This window comes from Diabrotica virgifera, chromosome 5, assembly GCF_917563875.1.
Source record: "Diabrotica virgifera virgifera chromosome 5, PGI_DIABVI_V3a".
In the NCBI taxonomy this organism is placed as follows: Eukaryota; Metazoa; Arthropoda; class Insecta; order Coleoptera; family Chrysomelidae; genus Diabrotica; species Diabrotica virgifera.
This window is the reverse complement of record NC_065447.1, coordinates 226,702,374-226,725,106: the sequence shown is the minus strand read 5'-3', so window position 1 is coordinate 226,725,106 and position 22,733 is coordinate 226,702,374. Positions and strand designations below refer to the sequence as shown.

Genomic DNA, 22,733 nt, shown 5'->3' with positions numbered 1-22,733 from the left:
AGTTTAGAATCTAACTTCAGAAAAGTTTGCAATTTTTTTTTAATTATAATGATGTAATTCCGCACTAAAACATATTTTTTGATTATTAATACCGTTTTATAATAACAATTTTCGAAAGGTCAACGTCACTTTTGGCCGAAATTAACATTTTTTGACATAACTCGTATAAAATTGACAAAATTTGACATCTGATGGTTGAATCATAGGATTTACATCATGCAGAACTTTTTATAAAGAATAACTTTTTTTCGTAAAATTAGTAATAACAAAGTTTTACACATGTTCAATTATTCATAAGTAGACGCTGTAAAATTTTAAAAATTAGGCAACCCCCATTTAGTACAGGCTTCTTACAGGCACCCCTATTTTTACATATCCTATAGGCTTTGCACTTACCGATAGTGTTAATTTCTTTTGTTAAACACGTCAGTCAAATTTATAAAAAAAATAATTTTTTAATTATCAATTAATTATAGTCAGAACAGGATTACATCAGGCACCCCTTGTTTTTTTAATGTTGAACATACTAATTTACATATAAAATAATTTTTTTCCATTAAACAGATCGGTGCAGTTCGACCTTATATCGTATCCTCTACTATTAGTCTAAACCAATGTAGCCAAGTCGAAAGAAAGGGCCTAGCCGGGTAAGATGATGAAAAGTGCCCCCAAATCGATTCGAATTCCATATAGGTCACCGTTTAGCATATATAGTGAAACTAACTTTCTGAAATTTTTAGCCCCCTAGGTGGTCATGTGACCCACCTAGAGCCTAATTAGGGTTTTTATTTTTTATCTCAGCCGCATCGAGAACTAGCGAAAAACTTTAAATAAACAAGTTGTAAGCTTTAAAAAGATCTGTCAGAAAAAAGTTTTTTTAATTTTTGGCGGGAAATTTAAATTTTAGAACGACTTTAAAATTTTAAATGAGTATTAAAAAATAACTAAGACATTCGTTTTCACGAAAAAAATATATAACGTGTTTTTTGGCATAATATTTCACCCTGAATTTTTTAAAATTTTTAAAATTGGTGAAACGCACCTTTAAAAATAAAAAACCGCATTGATTAACAATTGATTGATTGTAACAATTTATCGCAGCGTCTAAACAGCTTAAGAAAATCAATAAATCGTAGCAATTGATCGTCACAATAAATTGCTCGCATGTATCGCGGCGTCTAAACGCCCTTAAAGTTAATAACAGATTGGTTTCTTATATTTGACCAGCCATCACACTGAATGCCTACTGTAAATGCTTTACATTCTCAAAAGTTCTCGGAAATATTATGGAAAGTTCTCGGAAATATTCTCGAAAACATTCTCGAAAGTTCTCGAAAACATTATCGAGAATTTTCCATTGAAAGTTTCCGGGAATATTCGCAGTCAGGAGAATATTTCCATTTTTTATAGGCGAATATTTTCGGAAACTTTTCAATGTTCGCGAATATTCGCTTGGAAATATTCTCGACTCACATCACTACCCGTACTATTTTCATTTCTATATCTTTCATACAAGTGCCATCTCGGTTTATCATTTACCCGAAATACTCAAAAGTCTTACAACTCTTAATGGTGTCTTCTAAACTTACGTTTAAATCAGCAACCAATCTGTAATCAATTACTTTCGACTAGATTAAATTGGTTTAGTCTAGGCTCAACTAGTTTATAAACTAGTTTGATCTGAAGTGTGCGTCTTTATATCAGGATAAACTAGTTTGGTCTAGGACAAACTAGTTTGGCCTAGACCATACAAGTTTATTTTAACGCGCTTAGGACAAACTAGTTTGTCCTGAAATCGGGTTTGGCCGGTAACAGATATACATATAAAATAATATTTTTTATTGTACACTGACCGGCGCAAAAAACGGCCACCCCACAAATTGGGTAATTTTTGATGTCTTGAATCTCCTAAAGCTGTTATCCGATTTAAGTGATTTTTTAAATATTTTATAGCCTTGTTTTTAACAATATTGCTGTAATAAAATTGTTGCTAGACAGGTAAATTATGATTATATACCGGGTGTCCCAATCAAACTGTGTTTTATTCTCAAAGTTCAGCACACCCTGTGGAATATTCTAGCATTTAAACAATACTGAGATCAGAATTTAACTATATCCTCAGGTTTTCTTAACATTCTGTTTTTTGATTCATTCGCTTATGTTGAATAATAAAAAAGTTAGGTACTTTAACAACTAGCCATGTTCTTAATTAATACATGTTTCTAAATAAGTGCGGAAAATTTTAAAGGGTAAATCTGCATGAAAAAATAATGGCCGTTTGCTTTATAAACATAGGTCAACTTTACAAACTGACGATTAATATATTGCTTTAAAAACCAGTTGAGGTATGCAAGAAAATTTGGCAGGTTTTAAGAGGTTGTTATTGCGCATTTTGTATTCACCATTGGCGTGCATGCGGGTAATATTACCCGTCATATTACCCGTATGCGCGCCAATGGAGAATATAAAATTCTTAATTGCATGTCAAAAAATATGCAGTAACTGTATCTTAAATCCTACCGAATTTAATTTTCATATCTCAACCGGTTTTAGAGCAAAAAATAAATCGTCAGTTTGTAAGAAAATAATTCAACATCCAGTATCTCGGAAACGAAGTATTTGCAGACAAATGTTTATAAAGCAAACGGCCATTATTTTTTTATGCAGATTTATCCCTTAAAATTCTCCGCAATTATTTAGAAACATGTATTAATTAAGAACATGGCTAGTTGTTAAAGTGCCTAACTTTTTTATTATCCAACATAAGCGAATGAATCAAAAAACAAAATGTTATTAAAACCTGAGGCTATATTTCAGTTTTGATTTCAGTATTTTTTAAATGCTAGAATATTCCATAAAGTGTGGTGAACTTTGAGAATAAAACACAGTTTGATTTGTACACCCAGTATACAATGATAGTTTACCTGTCCAGCAAGAATATTATTACAGAAATTTTGTTCCAGAATAACGCTATAACATACTTAAAAAATCACTTAAATCGGACAACAGGTTCAGGAAATTCAAGACATCAAATATTACCCATTTTTTGGGGTTGCCGTTTTTTTGTACCGGTCAGTGAATGTGTATATACCCTACACATAAAAATCTACAGTGCTAGTCAAAAGTCCGTACCCCCCTCTTATCTTTTGAACGGTTATACCTATAATAGTGAAATTTGGAGGGAGGAAATAAACGGACGTAGGCTTCTTAACTAGTCATGACAGGTGACGTAATAGTGACAGATGACGTTACAGAACCACTGTGACAGATAATTTTAAATGGGACCTTATGGCAAGTGATACCTCGTTTGAAAGGTATTCAAAATACCTATTCAGTCGTACTAATTTTTTTGGGTTTTAGTTGACTTTAATTTTGGTGAATAAATTAAATAAATATAATATTGTAGTTTCGCATTTAATTAATAAAAATTCAAATGTCCGCCTATGGTTTTTTTGTCAAAGAATTTGACGTTTTTCAATTCTCTAGTAGTTTTTACGACAACGTCAACCTTTTTGACAAGTAATCATAGGCGGAGTTTAGAATTTTTATTAATTAAATGCGAAACTACAATTTTATATTTATTTCATTTATTCATCAAAATTAGCTTAAACCCAAACAAAATTAGTATTACTGAATAGATATTTTTAATACCTTTAAAACGATGTATCACCTGCCATAAGGTCCCATTTAAAATTATCTGTCACAGTGGCGCTGTAAAGTCATCTGTCACTATTACGTCACCTGTCATGACTAGTTAAGAAGCTTACGTCCGGTTATTTCCTCCCTCCAAATTGCACTATTATAGGTATAACCGTTTAAAAGATACGAGGGGGTACGGACTTTTGACTAGCACTGTATATAGGCAAAAACATCCATAACATCTAAAAGAGACCATGAAAAATATATAATAAAATCATTGTGAAATCCAATACAGTCGAACCCGCTTATTAGAATCCCTGTTATAGGAATATCCCGGTTTATGGAATATAAATTCGAGTTCCCGAAACGTTTCCATTTACTCCTTAATAAATTTATCCTTTTATTGGAATAGGTTCTAATTAGATAATACCGCTTATTAGCATATTTTGCAGGTCAACGACTATTTTTTTTTACAATTTTACTAAAAATTTAAATTATGTTTGGTTATTATGGTCAGTCGTCAAGGATTATGGATTAGATATTATTAGGGTAATAAATATTTATTACTTTGTTACGAGTACCAATTCGATTTTTAGCCGACAAATGCATGGGTCATAAAGTAATTTTTATTTGTCTACACAAAGGCACTGTTGCCTGCTATAAAATTGTTAGAAGCAGTTTATTTAGAATTCACCCAGAGAGGCTTATGGCTTTGTTAAATTCAATTCATCCATTTCTTGCCGCCAATAAAAGTTCCATTCAACCAATGGATTAAGGATGACCGCACGGATTAACAACAAAAAGCTATAATTACCGATAATTTCTCAAGAAAAAATAAGTAATTTTGTTATATGCATTTTAATAAGAAAATATTTACATATCTACATATTGCATACATTTTATATTAATTACCTACTGCTACTGTATTCATTCACATATATAATATAATGTAATTTGGTATTTAACACATACATAGATAAGTAGTAGTTACACTACTGTATTATTGACGTAAAAAGACCTAAAACCATTTACATATACTGATTATGTAGGTGTACATATATGATATACATATTGGCATAGTATGTAAAACTACACATTGGCATAGTATGTAAATAATATTATTACGTATATTCGGTACACTTATTTCGACTAGCCACCAATGATCGGTTATTAGAATATCCCGGTTATAAGAATATTTTTGCCTGGTACAAAGGCTATTCCAATAAGCGGGTTCGACTGTATAAATATGTATACGCGAAAATACACACTAACAATGTGTTTTTAAAATGAAATTTATAAATTTAAAAGCTGGTCAGTTTTATAAAAATTAGCAATTTTTGTTACATATATTCAAAATGCATACAAAATATTCAAAGTATTCACTGTAAAATAGGAAAAAAACTTGCTGTAAAAAATATATTAAATTTAAAATACGGGATAAGCGCTCTAATAACCGACAAAATAACGCAACGATGGAAAATACATTAAGTTGTAGATAAAAAGAAATGAAATTAGTGGAGGTGCGAGATTTAGCGATAAAAACCTATACACTTGCATTCTACTTATTGTTTCCCACCTTTAGACATATAGGACGAGCTTGGCAACTGTCACTGTGGCATTGACAGTTTTAGTTGACATACTCCTCAATAGAGTGCAAGTGTTTAGCTTTTATCGCTAAATCTCCCACCTCCACTAGTTTCGTTTCTTTTTATCTCACAACTTAATTATGTTTCCCACCTTTTGCGTTATTTTGCCGGTTATTAGCGCGCTCATCACTGTATATGGCTTCATGACCAGTCAAAATTAGATTACACTGCCAGAATGATTCATGGCAATACTTGATAAGTATATTTTTCAAAATTATAGCATGGTATGGCATGGTAATACTTTTGATAGGTTGATTGATCGTTACGTCATAATATATCATCAGAGAAAAATTGATATGCTATTTGTTAGGATAAACTCAATAAACTGAACTGAAGACGATCAGACATCACTTGCTAATTTGGATCTAACACTGAGGTTGTATCTTCAATCTTTGTATCCTCATCCAAATATAAAACGTAGGTACATGCTAGTTGTGAAACCTGGGTAGTGACAAAAAAAAAACGCATTTCAGGACGACAATTGAAAGAAACATACTTGAGAAAAGTATATGGCCCGGTGCAAGAGGAAGACGGTACATGGAGAATTAGAAGAAACGTCGAGGTTAATGAATTGAATGAAGGGTATGATATTTTAAGATTTGTGAAAAGTCAAATAGTGTCATGTCTGGGACATGTTCAGGGACAAAAAGATGCAAAAATAGCAAAAAAATATTACAATGGGAATCCATAGGAAAACGAAAATAAAAAAGGCCCAGAACGAGATGAAGGCATGACGTGAAAGACGACCTTAAATACCATGAGTATAAAACAATGAAGGAGAAGGGCACCAGAGATATTTGAATGGAAGGAGACAGGCAAAGATCCATCCAGGGTTATGACGCCAAAAGAAGAAAAAGTAGGCATGTTAGTTGCTGTCATTTCATTTATTTTTATTGTTTTCACCCATTTTAGAACATTAAAATATGAAAATCTTAAATTCTATAAACAGAACTTCTTCGTTATTAGAACAGATAGAATGACAAATGAATTGATTAAGAGCTTGTAAACCAAAGATGGTAGGTACTAAACGTATAAAATTTGACCTCGGACTGTCAGTTTCGGAGTTTCAGCCGAAAGTACTATTTTAAATTTGCCAAAATAGTACAAGCGATGTATTATTTGACGCACCTTGGCAAGACAACAAATGAAGAGAACAAGAGAACAAATTTAATGTAAAATTTATGACCGAATGTGGAAAAATGATCCAAAATGAGTGAAATTGTATATTAATCGACGTGAAGTTAGACGAATAGTTCAAATATAGACTTCCGATTCTACCTACAGTCGCATTGGGTAAAAGTCCAAGATTAAAGTCCAATTGCTTGTTTTTAGCTGTATATTTTGGTGTTTCGATAAGTATACGCAATTATTTGCCTTTTTAAAGTTTTGCTTGTGAGTATTCTTCTTGTGGTGCTTTCTCCTTTAGTGGAGGTTAGCGACTACACTGGCAAATCTGTCTCTGTCCAATGCGGCTCTAAACAAATATGTTGAATCAAGGCCGGTCCAGTCTCTGGTATTTCTAAGCCATGAAATCTGGCGCCTACCGGGACCTCGTTCTCCTTCAATCTTACCCTGGATGATCAGTTGCGCGAGGCGATACTTTTCGTTTCTCATTATGTGTCCGAGGTAGCTAACTTTTCCGACTTTAATGATTTTTAGCAGTTCCCTATCTGTACTTATTCTCCTCAGAACATATTCGTTGGTGGTGTGGGTTGTCCAAGGTATTTTCAAGATTCTTCTATAAAGCCAGAGTTCAAAGGCTTCTAACTGGTTCATCAGTGTTGTGTTGAGTGTCCAGGCCTCCGTTTCATTCAAAAGTATTGACCACACATAGCAATGCAGAAATAGACACATCTAAGGCTGCTACTAATGCTACTGTTACAGAATAAGCTTTTCATTTTGATAAACCCCTGTCGCGCTATCTCTATTCTCGCCCTTACTTTTTGTTTATAATCAAGTTGATTGTTGAACCAGCAACCAAGATTTTGTATTGGCTTACATATTTAAGCTGTTGGTGTTTCACATATATTGGAAGATGTAAATTTTTGTTCCTTGATATTTTCATAACTTTGGTTTTCGCAGTATTGCTCTTTATCCCCATTTCTTCACAACTCTCAGTAACACTATCCAACAGTATCTGCAGACTATAGTCCGAATCAGTCATTAATACCGTGTCATTTGCATAGCGGATGATATTTACTCTTTGACCGTTTATCCTGATTCCTTCTAAAGAGTGCGATAAAGCGTTCGCAAATATTACCTCAGAGTAGACGTTTAACAGTATGGGTGATAGCACACAATCCGGTCTAACACCTCGTTATATTTCAATTGGCCTTGACGTGTTACCATTGGTCTTTACGACTGCTGTCTGATTCCAATAAATAGCCTCTATAATTTTAGAATCTCTTTTGTCGACTCCGATGTCGTTCAATCTTGTGCTTCACCCATCGAACGCCTTCCCAAAATCTATAAAACAGACAAAAAGGTCTGCTTGCTGATTTTGCATCTTTCTGCCAGAGTTTGAAGACAGAATATTGCTTCTCTTGTCCCCATACCTTTTCTGAAGCCAAATTGTTCTTGACCGGTGACCTCGTCAGTGAGAGAGTATATTCGCGAGTATATATTTAATTTTTATAGACTTTATGTGTGTAATACCATAAAAACAGGGTTATGGGCTTATTAGGGACCTACTTGTTAAATTATAACTCAATTTGTAATTAACTTATTGTACATATCACATAGAAAAGTGCTCTGCACAAGAGACTAAAAGTTGGCGCTAAGAGTTAGGTTGGCTAGGTGCTACGTCTTCTCGACTTTGTTTTATGGACTGGAAGCTTGAACTTTGAATGCGGCATCAATGAAAAAAACTGGAAGCATTCGAGCTGTGGGTATACAAAAGAATTCTGAAAATATTGTGGACAGAACAGGTCATAAGCAAAGAGGTTCTGAAAAAAATGAATAAAGAATTAGAAATCTTAAATATCATAAAAACAGGAAAATTGGAATATCTCGAACATATTACACGTGGGGGGAGGTACAACTTGCTCCAATTGATTATACAGGGAAAGATTCAAGGAAAAAGAAGCATATGAAGACGCAGAATATCGTGGCTGCGCAACCTGAGAGAATAGTACGGATGTGCTACAAATGAACTTCTCAGAGCAGCCGTCTCTAAAATCCGAATAGCTATAATGATTGCCGACCTCCGTCGCGGAGATCCTCCCATTTGCCTCCCATTGCGGAGAAAAGGATCGCCATGTTAAAAAAAATAATAAAAATTAGATTATCTTAGTGAACAGATTTCAAATACGGTATGCGGCAAAATAAACAGTACTGAAATTCGTATGCCTCAAATTTTTATGTGTCATGTGCCGAAACGTATTGAGTGGTTTCTGAATGTTGTTATAACATTTGTCAATATCATGTTAATGTTAGATACTTCAGGATGGTTTTCAGTCTTGCAGAAAATGTTTTTTATAATGGAGTACTATTTTCGGCCATACGGAAAAGGTCGCGAAAATGGTCCAAGCTTAAAATCAACAGTGATTTCAGCAGGACAAGATAAGCTGTCACACTGCTAGAGAGTCTCTTCGAATACTGTGTGATCATTTTTGGAACTTCCACTCACCAGAACTAACGCCACCAGATGCGTACACATGGGGAATGCTGAAGGGGTCACCGTTTGCCATTTCGGAATTAAGGACTAAAATTAAAGATTTTTTTTTCGTGCCAGAGGCAGTGGCGGATCTAGAAATTTCCCTTGGGAGGGGGAAATTTGCTTTAGGGGGAAACTTCCAATGAAAAACCAACCAAAAGACATAAAAAAGATAAACTCAAATTACATAAAAGACATAAATAACTTATAGGTATTAAGTTCCCTAATAGGTTAACTAAACGACACAAGAATAACGAAAAAAGTATATGAAGTCAGAGTACAAGGGAAAAATAAAGTAGGTCGCCCAAGAATGAGATGGGAAGAACAAGTTAGACAAGAAGCAGAGAAGAGAGGACTGCAATGGAATATGGTAAAACAATTGGCTCAAAATAGAACAGCATGGAAAAGAAGTATCAAAGAAGCACCACAAGATTAAAACATATGGACAGAAAAATGGGTGAAATAAGTAATTTATATTTATTAAAATTGTATTGTTAAAATAAAAGTTTTGTATAATTATTAAAATGTATTGAAATGTAGATATTGAACTAGTTGTAAACAGCCCAACACCGAAAGGTACGAATGGGCTTAACTGATTAAATAAAATAAAATAATTTTCCTAACTAGCGTGTTTATTGGGTTGAATTTGGTTTCGGTTTCATGTGAGCTAATATATTTTTATGTTTGAACAATTTTTTTTCTTTAATTTTGGGCCTGGTTAGGGTGGACATTTCCTCATCCCCCCCCCCCCCCGTAGATCCGCCACTGGCCAGAGGGCATCTTTGACATCTGTTTTATCGGGAACGTTCGTCGTCGTGAATGATGTTTGCAAGGTTATATCATGTACTATAGATATATAAATAATTATAAACATTTCTATTTTTTTGTATGATAACGTCGGACAACATTCGGATTTTGCACAACTTAATCGCTTCCTATTTCTGCTGATGTTAATGCTTTGAATGAAGTGTTGGGCTTAAATAATTAATTAACTGTAATCACATTTAGTATACTCTGCTATACTAATACTACTAATAGTATATTATAAATAAAGTGAAATACAGTATTTTGCAAAAGTCTGGAATATATTCATTATTTCGGAAGCCAGCGACTTCCTGAAACAGGTCGATATCTTATTTTAAATTATGATTTTTTGACATATATATCATACTAGTGACGTGACCCATCTGGGACTGATCACTCAAACAATGATTTTTTAAATGAGAATAGGGGTCGTATGCTAGTTCATTTGAAAGGTTATTCAATTAGTAATATAAACATGACAAAACATATGAAAAATTATTTTGAATTAAATTAATTTACACAAAAAAATTACATATAATTTATTTAGTTCAAAATACATTCTATGACTGTCAGAAAACAAAAAAAAAATATTTCATAGATAAACATTGTTTTTTGCTTAAATTTAATGTTCAAACTGTCAAGAGGCATATTAGGCTATTGATTATGTATTTTAGAAAGGAACTACAACGTTAACGGGGTTTTATTGTTTCATATAGTTAATGGACCTCTCAGTATGAAAAAACCGCGGAGTGCTACCATTTAAAGGGGTGCGTTTTTGAGAAAAGGGTGAATTAGTCCCTAGACACAGGGCGAATTAGGGTGAGTTCTATGCACATTTGGTGCAAACATGTCTACAGTAAAATTGTTTCAGGTTAAATTTAATATAGAAATATTATATTTTAAAGTCAAAAATTTTTTTTATAAAAATATATTCAAAAGAAAAGCAAGAAAAAAACACGAAATATAGCAATTGTGTTTTTTATCCCAAAACGTTTTTCACTGGGGATATAGGTATAGGTATTGCTTCACAGAAAAATAACTTACATCCTTTTTCTTTAAAGTGACCTTTGGTATAAGCCCTATGATTTATATTTTCCAAATTATGATTTTTCAAAGTTCGCCACTCAGCGATTTTGGGACATTTTCCTTCCATTTGGGACTTCGCAAATATTGTTCTGTAACTTTTTTTCTACGCAGTTTTAGGTATATGCAATGTATATGCAAAGAAAAATCAATTATCTTTGAAATGGTCTATAAGTGTTTGACCCTTTTTAAGCAAGATATGGTTTTTCAAATTTGTATACTTTTAAAGATTTTTTATATATTTTACGATTGTTTTTAAATTTCTCATTATAACTTTTTTTGTTGTATATTTAGGTATATACATTGTGCAATAAAAAAGAAAACTTATTTTATTTACGTTAAAACTGTGTTTTGGTAAAAACTCTAGGACTATCTTTAAACAAGATATACTTTTTCAAAATGTCACATACACATGCAATAGGTCTCACTAAGCTGGAAACATATTTATGGAAAACTTTTTTATTATTAACTTTATGAAAAAAGGTTATTCCTTATAAAATGCTCTGCATAGTCAAAAACCTAAGATGCAATCATCAGATATAAAATTTTGTCAATAATGTACGAGGTATGTTAAAAAATATGCATTTCGCTCAAGAGTAAAGTAGCTTTATATTTCAAAATATCGAAAAGTGTTATTAAGAAAAGTTATTTGGAATTAAAAATTATGGTATAATACGCCAATATATTCTTCTAATTGTATAAAATTAAAAATTTTAAAATGTTTCTCAAATTACGGATTCCCTTGGATATCCAACGGATATCTTCTTTAAAATAGTCCTAGAATTTTTTGCAATACACCATGTTGGCTTTTTTTATTTCAAAATGTATATACCTGAATGTATAAGAAAAAAAGGCATAATGAAAAATTCTAAAAATAATCATAAAGAATATCAAAAATCATAAAAGTAAAAAACCTTGAAAAAGCATAACTTGCTTAAAAATAGTCGTACAACCTTATACAATAAACCATTTTAAAAATAATTGACTTCTTTTTTACTAAGTGTACCATTGCATATACCTATAAATGCGTAGAAAAAAGTTACAGAACAATGTTTGCGAAATTATAGGGAAAATGGCCCAAAATTGCTGTAGGCGGCGAACTTTGAAAAATACTATATCGGAAACTATAAATCCTAGAGACCTCTACTAAACGTCGTTTTAATGAGGAGGGATGGCAGTTATTTTTGCTAAAGCAATGCCTATACCTATATTCCTCTGGAAAAAAGTTATGGGGCAAAAAACAAAATTGATCCTTTTGTGTTTTTTTCTTGTTATTCTTTTGAGTATATTTTTGTAAAAAAAATATGTTTGACTTTATAATGTGATATTTCAAAAGCAAATTTAACCTGGAACAATTTTCCTCAATTTTCCTGTAGACGTGTTTGTACTAAAAGTGCATATAACTCACCCTAATTCACCCTGTGCCTAGGGATTACTAATTCACCCCTTTCTCAAAAACGCACCCATATAAATGGTAGCACTCCGCGGGTTTTTCAAATTTAGATGTCCATTGACCATATGAGATAATAAAATCCCATTGACGTTGTAGTTCCCTTTAACTCTCTTATTTTGAACATAATCAATAGCCTATATGGGTGGCAACTTGAACATTGAAATAATGCGAAAAGAATGTTTATTTATCAAAAAAAAAATTTTTCTGTTTTTTTGACAGCAGTAGAGTGTATTTTGAATTAAATAAATTACATATATTCTTCCTTTTGTGTCAATTAATTTAATTCAAAAAAAGTTTTTGTGGACACCCTGTATAAATAATTATGTTAATATTTATTTTACTAAATAGAGAATTGAATAGCTTTTCAAAGGGGCTATCACGCGACCCCTATTCTCATTTAAAAAATCATCAATTACGTCATCACTTCCAGAAGGAAGACGTCACTAGTATGATATATATCTTAAAAAATCATAAATATAAAATTAAAAATCGACCTGTTTCAGTATTTTTCCCCTGTAGTCGCTGGCTTCCGAAATAATGAATTTATTCCAGACATTTGCAGCATACTGTATATTTAAATGGTTTATATTTTTTAATTTGAAGGGTTAGTTAGTAACAAGTACACTCAATAATAAAATAAAACTTTTTGTTTCAGAATCTCCCAGTTTTAGATCTCCTGTTTCAAATCTCACCGTAGCGGTTGGTAGAGAAGCCGTGTTGAATTGTGCAGTAGACAACTTAAACCCTTATAAAGTAAGTTTTTGATCAATACAAAATGTTTAAACGGTTGGAATAAACTTGTTCTTAAATCTTTCTCTCTTAAGGGCGTAGGCGCAAAATTTCGCGCTAATGTGTTTTAAATGCATTCATTTTTTTTTCGAATTAGAAAACTAACAAATATTTTTGAAAAATTTAAAAAGAGAATGAAAGATTACATTGTTACCGAAAGTCCCTTACAATTAACAGAAAGTTGCGTTTGAATGAGATATTTGAAATTAAAATCTACACTTAATTTTCTCTTTTTTTTTTCACTACTGTAACTTATTAAAATAAACATTATAGAAGTTTTCAGGGATTTTCGGCCATCGGTAATAACGTAATCTTTCTTCATTTTGCGCCAATCTATTTTTTTCATAAATACTTATTAGTTTTCTCAGGATTCGAAAAAATTAATATATTTAAAAAGAATTGAAGCCGAAATCTTGCGCCTACCCCTACCTATGTGATATTTAAGTTGTTATAGAGAAATATCAACTCACTGAAATTATGTGCTTCTTTATTGGCATTTTCCAAAATGATGTATTTTAATATACACTTATAGACCAGTAAGGATCTGCGAAAAAACGTCTATTTTTGGATGTGAGAGGTGGCATTCGGATTTTTGCAGATAAAGTTTGGTGACACCTTCAGTAATAATAATTGACTTATGCTCCTTCTCAAATATGCCCGGAACATTAATAAAAAAATTAAAATATTTAAAAATTTCGAAAAACATCGATTTTTTTCTGGTTTCTTTGCTTATAACTTTAAAACGATTCGTTTTGGAACAAAGTCGTAGAGAAATAAAATAAAGATAATTGAATTTTGTATAATATACAACTGGTAAAAAATGTCTTAAGATATTATCTTTTCTGCAATATAGCAATAAATACAAATAAGTGGACAAAATAAGTCTGTTGTTATTCAATATTTTTTAACCACTTTGGTGGCACTTAGAACCTTAGTAATTCGCTTAGGAAATTCTTTGTAACATACTTAAATCGTGAACCAGATTTCATTAAAATCGACCTAATTAATTTTGCATAATAAATTTGCAATCTAAATGTTTTTAAAAAAGTTCAAATTTTTTAAAATCTTTCTGAACAAAACGTAGACCATTTTGAAGTTGGATAATTTTTTTACATATAAAGAGGTGCTCTACCTATCTAATACACTTCACAAAATTAAAATAAGATTATTTAAGGGGCCCCAGAAATGTTTTAAATTTATAAACAATTTTATGGCTTATAAACAAATAGCTTTGTTTAATAATAAAAAAATTAATTTTTAGCAATGCAAACAATTAAAACCGGTATAATTTGACTTAAACTTTCAAATGCTGTCAGCAGAATTGCTATTTTATTTTTTAATCAAACGTTATTCGCGTTCAAAAGTTGCAATTTCTCGATTTTTTGAAAGTTCCACCGCGTTTTTCTCGAAAAGTATGCATCCTACGAAAAAACTTGTAACTTTTTTTTTGCTTAGAATTACCCAAGAAATATAAAAAAATGTTTTATTTCGCCAAAAATCGATTTTATGTAATTCCTCAAGTTCTTTGTTTATAACAATCTTATCGACATCCGGATCAACTGTTACCCAAAAAATTCGTGTTCTACGGGTCAAAATACATAAAAAAACTTGGGTAAGTCCATCTAAATAAAGGAGCCCGTAGCACCCCCTCCTGGCCACAGCACTAATTTGTTTATAAGCCAAAAAATTGTTTATAATTTTAGAACATTGCTGATGCTGCTTAAACAATCCGATTTCAGTTCCGTAAAGTGCATTAGATAGGTGGAGTACTTCTTTATATGTAAAAAAATTGACAAATCTTTGTATTTTCTAGTTTTTGTTGTGCAAGATTTAAAAAAAAATAATTTTTTAAAAAAAGTTTAGATTGCAAAATTATTATGCAAAATCTAGTAAGTCAATTGTAATGAAATCTGGTGTACGGTTTTAGCACATTACAAAAATTTTCTAAGCGAATTAGGAAGGTTCCAAGTGTAACCTAAGTGATGGAAAATCATTGAATAAGGACAGGCTTGTTTTGCCCCCTAATTTTATATTTATTGCTGTTTTGAAGCAAGGGTGATAAATTAAGACATTTTTAACCAATCGCATCTGATAGAAAATTTAATTATCTTTATTTTATTCCTATAGGACTTTGTTCTAAAATGAATAGTTTTTAAGTTATAAGCAAAAAAACTAGAAAAAAAAACGAAGTTTTTAGAAATCTTTAAATATTTAATTTTTTTATTAATGTTCCGGGCATATTTGAGAAGGAGCATACATCAATTATTATTAACGAAGTTATCACCTGAATGCCACCTCTCACATCCACCTAAAAACAGCGATACTTAATATTCGATAAAAATTGTGGGAAAATTATTATCCAACGAGCAATTACTTATTTTGTGAAATGGAAAAAAAAAGGCAGCTAAAATCATATAAATATAGGAAATAAAATAACTTTAGTTAGTAGTAGTAAACTTTGTATCTAGGGCTTTTCGTTTTCCTCGTAATACGAGAGATGTCGCTGTATTGCGTCTCAAAAGGCGGGTTCATCGCATCGCGATGGTTTGCTTTAAAAGAGGCAGAATGTTTGTATTCCCTTCAGAGTTGTGACTGCATAATCTTCACTGATGATGCATAAGGATGCTGAAATAGTTACTATATGGAGATGGTAGTCCAACTCTGAATCGAATATAAACAAAACCTGCCTTGAACCCTTTTTTATCTTTTTCATTTTTACTCAATTTGTGAGTATTTAGAAACTGTCTTTCGGTCCTTTTCCTAGACGAAGAGAAGGTAAATGCGTGGCCTAAGTGTCCTCTATTTGCTTTCTCCTATTTCGTCGTCTCTATCTGATTATATATTGTAAAATCCGGAGATATGGGATGCAGCCAGAAAGCAGTTTATTAACGAAAAGTCTTGGATTTAAAATATTGTTTATTATATTTTTATTTCAATTATTCTAATTGTTTAAAAAGTAGTAAACTTTGTATCTAGGGCTTTTCGTTTTCCTCGTAATACGAGAGATGTCGCTGTATTGCGTCTCAAAAGGCGGGTTCATCGCATCGCGATGGTTTGCTTTAAAAGAGGCAGAATGTTTGTATTCCCTTCAGAGTTGTGACTGCATAATCTTCACTGATGATGCATAAGGATGCTGAAATAGTTACTATATGGAGATGGTAGTCCAACTCTGAATCGAATATAAACAAAACCTGCCTTGAACCCTTTTTTATCTTTTTCATTTTTACTCAATTTGTGAATATTTAGAAACTGTCTTTCGGTCCTTTTCCTAGACGAAGAGAAGGTAAATGCGTGGCCTAAGTGTCCTCTATTTGCTTTCTCCTATTTCGTCGTCTCTATCTGATTATATATTGTAAAATCCGGAGATATGGGATGCAGCCAGAAAGCAGTTTATTAACGAAAAGTCTTGGATTTAAAATATTGTTTATTATATTTTTATTTCAATTATTCTAATTGTTTAAAAAGTAGTAAACTTTGTATCTAGGGCTTTTCGTTTTCCTCGTAATACGAGAGATGTCGCTGTATTGCGTCTCAAAAGGCGGGTTCATCGCATCGCGATGGTTTGCTTTAAAAGAGGCAGAATGTTTGTATTCCCTTCAGAGTTGTAACTGCATAATCTTCACTGATGATGCATAAGGATGCTGAAATAGTTACTATATGGAGATGGTAGTCCAACTCTGAATCGAATATAAACAAAACCTGCCTTGAACCCTTTTTTATCTTTAACTTTAGTTACTTATTATACGTATATGTTACATCTCTTCATCAAACTACCTAACAGTAGAGGATACGATATAACGTCGATCTGCACGGATCTGTTTAATGGATAAAATTATTGGATATGTAATTTAGTTTGTTAACAATAATTATAAATAACAAAGGGTGCGCGATCTAATCTTGTTCTGATTATAATATAATTAATCAATACTTAAAAAATTACTTTTTTTTATAAATTTTAAAAACATTTTTCAACTCAGGTAATATTTCAGATTTTTTGGATTATTCTAAACAAAAAACGCATTTTGTAAATGTTAAGTTGACCGTTTTCGACTTATAAACAATATTAATCTGAAAAAAGAATAAATGATTACGATTTTCCAGGTTCAAAAACACAAGTAAAAATATTATATTTGTAATCATCAAGTACCTAAATTTAAGTACAAATCTTCTATCAGGTTCTGATAAGAATTGTTGCCATTTTTTATCCTAAAATATATTTGTGAATTGTTAATGAGGAAGGTTCCTTATGGGATTGGGCTGTTTTAACAACTTAAAAACAATGTTTTGAAATTAAATAATTTCAAAATATTTATTAAGAACTGATAGAGCCGCGTTTAAACTTTAATTTGGAATCTTATGTTGTGTTTATATGATCTGTAAGTTTAATCGATGCAAAGTGCTTATTTTTGAAAAAATTTGGTTTTAAAGTAAAATTTATAAAAATTTTAATTTTGAAAAAATGTTTTTTTTTCAAAATAACCTAAATATGATTAGAGATACCAAATTAATATCTTAAACAGTGCCGGTTTATCCACTGGGCGCATGGGGCGGGCGCCCAGGGGCCCGGGCCCCGGAGGGGCCCGAATTGGCCCGTTCTTCTTAATTATAAAAAGGTAAAGTCGCTAAATAATCTACATATTTTCCGAAAATAATCTCATACGCAGATACGCCAATACACTGCAAACGCCATGTTCTATTGTTACATCTCTTCACGCCTATACACAGTGGCGTAGTCTAGCCCCACAGGGGCCCCGTGTCAATGTTTGTGGCGGGGCACTTTTCCAAAAACTACAGAAAGTTGTCAGAAAGATGTTTCGAATTAAAAAAAAATGAATAACCATTTTCAATTACCAGAGAAGGTTCCCATTGTTGTCATTCTGGTGGGATATGCTATATGCCATTAGAGTGACAACTTAGTCTTATGTTTCGAATTGTAGTGAATTTTGCATGTGAATCCAGCTTGGAAGCAACTAGTTATTTCAGAACTGTTCAAAGTATCTACACGTTTTTTTCGGCTTCTCCTCAAAGGTGGAATTTACTGAAAGAAAGCGGCAAATGTTGTGTAAAAAGATTAATTCAAACTAGATGGTCCGCCCGACTTGACGCTGTAAATGCATTAAGTATTTAAAAACTACGGATCCATCAAACATATTTTTTCCAGTAAAACCATAATAGAGATGAAAAATCAGCAGATAGAAGTGAAGCCAAGGCACTGTACAATAAAATGGATACCTTTGAGACAGCTCTATTGACACTGATTTGGGCAAGAATTTTGGAACGAGTGAATGCAACAAGCAAAACGTTAGAAACTGTGGGCTTAAACGTGTCAATGTAGTAGAATTAATGACATATCTTTTGAGTTTTGTTGTACGTAAGAAATAAGTTTAGTGAAATTGAACAAGAAGCGAAAACTTTCTTTTGCGAAGGCGAGGATATCTCAAACATCTACTATACAACTGACCTTCGAAAAATAAAGAAAATAAAAACATTTTTCGAAGAAGCAGGTGAAAGTCAAATCATTTTATAGGGGCAAGAGATATTCAGAATTGAAGTATTTAATATTATAATATGTGGCAATATTACTCAAGATCTTTTAAAGAGAATTGAATGCTACAAGGGTGTAACATCAGCTTTTAGATGTTCTTTTACGCTAGATAAAGAAGTCAAGACGTCAATTAATATTTATGCGAGAAATATTGAAATAATGAAATTACCCATTTTGTAACGTTATGCCAAAATTTAAATAAACATACATTTTATGAAAAATTTGATGTCATCCAGGATGTAAAGGCAACTTTTCTAAATATTTTAACTGCAAATTTATTTGACGATACTAATTTCTAATGCATCAGGCGAGCGGTCTTTTTTAAGGTCAAATTTGGGTCAAGAAAACCTAGACGCATTATCACTATTGTATATAGAGAATGAAGAACTGAAGAAACTGAATCGTGATAATATTATATTATGGCAGTTTGCGAATGCCAAGTCAAGAAAAAAAGTGATCTAACTTTTGTCTTTTTGTATTTTTTAGAATATGTTTTTTGTTTGTCATGTGTTGTTTTGTGAAACTTTCTGTTTGTGATTTATGTTTTCAAATGTATTTTTTGGAATATTTTTTATAATAATAGTCTCCCGTTTTATACTGCTGACGCGCCTTACAAGGAGGGTAACAGGGCCAGTGATACGCTTCAACCGCCTATTAGATATTCTTCTTCTACGGCACTACAGCCCAAATTGAGCCTTGGCCTCCTTTATTTTTTGCCTCCACCCTTGCCTGTCTGTGGCTGCTCTTCTCCATACACGGACTCCTAAAAGGGCTTGTGCGTCGCTGTTTACTGTGTCTTCCCAGCGCTTTCGTGGCTTCCCAACCGGTCTCTTTCCTTGCATTCTAGCATTCAGTGCTCGTTTTGGTAGCCTATCCTCTCCCATTCTTATCACATGTCCGGCCCATTGCAATCTTTGTAATCTAATGAAGTCTGACAGGGGCGTTTCCTTATAAAGTTGATAAAGCTTGTTGTTGTATCGACTTCTGAAGATTCCGTTTTCCCTCACAGGTCCTAGTATTCTCCTAAGTACTTTCCTTTCGAATGTGTCGAGTTTGTTTTTGGATGTTTCTTTCAGCACCCAGACTTCACTGCCATAGCATGTTATTGGTCGAATTAAGGTTTTATAGATTCTCATCTTTGTATTTCGGTGGACACTTTTTGACTGAAATATATGGGAGAGGGCAAAATAAGCTCTGTTTGCCTGCGTTATTCTCTTCCTTATTTCTCCATCTTCTGATCCGTCGGCATATATTTCTACTCCCAGGTATGTAAACTTTTCAACCGTTTCAATGTCATCTTCATGTATAATGTTTTCTGGGACTATATTTCTTCTCGTCTGAGTCATTATTTTTGTTTTTTCTGTGTTAATTTCCAGACCTAGCATTTTTGTTTGTGTTTTTAACTCTGCATATGTTTCCTGTGCTCCTGTTGATGTTCTACTCATAATATTAATATCATCAGCATAAGCGGCCAGTTGAACCGTTCGGTTGGTCAGTAGATTTCCTCGTCCAGTTTGCATTTGCCTAACCGCATACTCCAGTGCCAGGTTAAACAATGTTGGGGCCAGCCCATCTCCCTGTTTTAGTCCCTGCGAAATGTTAAAAAAGTCTGTCCGGTGGTTTTGTATTCGTACACATGCCTGAGTTTCATCCATTGTGGCTTTAATGAGTCTTATTAACTTGTGTGGTATTGCCAATTCAGCCAATATATAGTATAGTTTGTTCCTTTTGACTGAGTCGTATGCCTGTTTGAAGTCTACAAACACGTTGTGAACATCAATATCGTGTTCCCATGCTTTGCTCAAGATCTGTTTTACTGTGAATATTTGATCCTGCTTATTAGGTATTACCCCTGGTTTTACCCAAGGTACTCATTTTATTCAGGCTGAGTCGACCTGGGGCCTATAGACATTTTAAAAATGTCTAGTTGTTCTTGCCGACGCTGTGATTTGAACCCCGGCCTACCAGCACCCAAGTCAAGCATACTACCGCCTGAGCTACGCCGGCCCGGGATTATTTTTTACGTTGGCTATTCTTCTTGCTTGTTTAAAAAAATATTTTATGGATTTTACAATAAACCTTTATAGTTAATGCATGTGTTTCCTTGTTAAAAAACTGACAACGAATAGCAATGAATGGGGCCTCTAAACCTCCAGCGCCCAGGGCCCGAAGTTAGGTTAAACCGGCACTGATCTTAAACAATAAAAAAAATCGGCTTTATTTTTTTGGATATTTTGTATTTTTTGTCATTCTGTAAGACAAAAATTGGTTAAGATTCGGTGTTTCTAAATTTGCATATACTCGTGATAAGTGACTCGTTCAAGTCCTTTTAACTACAGCTCTTTCAAAAAAAAAAAGGATTTTGAACCGATGAAACTTACAAATCATATGATCAATACATACGCGAGTAAAAAACTTGTGAAGTGGTAACAATTAAGTTAATTTGAAATGCTAATTAGGGGGTGATTTTCCCGATTTTTTACCAAAACAAAGGGACCAAATTTATTTTGAGCGTAACTTGTTTACTTTTGATGTAAAATTGCTTTTAAACAAAAATAAGCATTTTTTAAAGACTTCAAAAAAGTTAAAATGAGTTTTCCCCAAAAAGTGCTTCGTTTTTAGGTTATGGCACGTTAAAATATTTGATTTGGAATTTGAGGAATATAAACCTATTTTTCATTAGCTATAACTCTACTTCTACTAGGTATAGTCACCTAATATATACACCATGTTTTTTACTTTTTTACGTGCTATATTTTTGATAAGAATTCTGAAGTATTTTGACAAAATACTTCCTTCTTGAGTTTATTTGCGAAAAACCATCTGAAAACGTGGATATTTTGTAGAAAAATTAACATATTCACTCGCAAATAACTCGAACACTATTAACTCGGAGAAAAAACTTTATAGAACAAAAGTTGCTTGGAATTAGTGATTTTATCCATTTCTGGACTTATTTCAAACATATAATTTTCACCCCCAAAGGGGATCAAACTCACCCCTAGAGCAAAAGCACACATCGGCACAATATCACTTTTTTTCTTTGACTTGTTAGCTATGTGTATGCCAAATTTCATGTCATTCCAAGCGGTTGTTTAAAATTTAGAGGTTTTGCAATATTTTACCTTTAAAGAACGTACTAAACGTTTGAATACGGACACGGCACCTAAAGAAGAAGAAACAGATCGGTGCTGATCGACATTTTATCGTATCTTAATCTGTCTATTTCAGTGGTATTCATTTATAGACCAGTAAGCATATGTTTTTAGGTGGATGTGAAAGGTGGCATTCAGATTTTTGCGGATAAAGTTAGGTAATAACTTCGTTAATAATAGTTGATTTATGCTCCTTCTCAAATATGCCCGGAACATAAATAAAAAAATTCAAATATATAAAAATTTCGAATAACATCGATTTTTTTTCTATTTTTTTGTTTATAACTTTAAAATGATTCATTTTGGAACAAAGTCGTATAGGAATAAAACAAAGATAATTAAATTTTCTATCAGATGCGATTGGTTAAAAATGTCTTAATTTATCATCCTTGCTGCAAAGTAGCAATAAATATAAAATAAGGGGGCAAAACAAGCCTGTCTTTATTCAATGATTTTCCATCACTTAGGTTACACTTGGAATCTTCCTAATTCGCTTACAAAATTTTTGTAATGTACTAAAACCGTACACCAAATTTCATTCAAATTGACTTACTAGATTTTGAATAATAATTTTGCAATCTAAACTTTTTTTAAAAAATTAAAAAATTTTAAAATCTTGCCCAACAAAAACTAGAACATACAAAGATTTGTCAATTTTTTTACATATAAAAAAGCACTCCACCTATCTAATGCACTTTACAGAATTGAAATCGGATTATTTAAGCAGCCTCAGCAATGTTTTTAAGTTATAAACAATTTTTTGGCTTATAAACAAATTAGTGCTGTGGCCAGGAGGGGGTGCTACGGGCTCCTTTATTTTGATGGGCTTACCCAAGATTTTTATGTATTTTTTGACCCGTAGAACACGATTTTTGTGGGTAACAGTTGATCCGGATATCGATAAGACTGTTATATAGGGTGTAACGAAAATAGAGGTCATAAATTAAATCACATATTCTGAGAC

General features: G+C 32.5%; 1 protein-coding gene across 1 annotated transcript in view; it reads left to right on the top strand.

Annotated features, from left to right (window-relative positions):
- The window catches only part of LOC126885296 (lachesin), a 909,437-nt gene that overhangs the window by 174,534 nt on the left and 712,170 nt on the right, over positions 1 to 22,733 (top strand). The window contains exon 2 of the mRNA XM_050651812.1: positions 12,936 to 13,033. Within this exon, the coding sequence (XP_050507769.1) occupies positions 12,936 to 13,033 (98 nt within the window). The remainder of the gene's footprint in view (positions 1 to 12,935; positions 13,034 to 22,733) is intronic.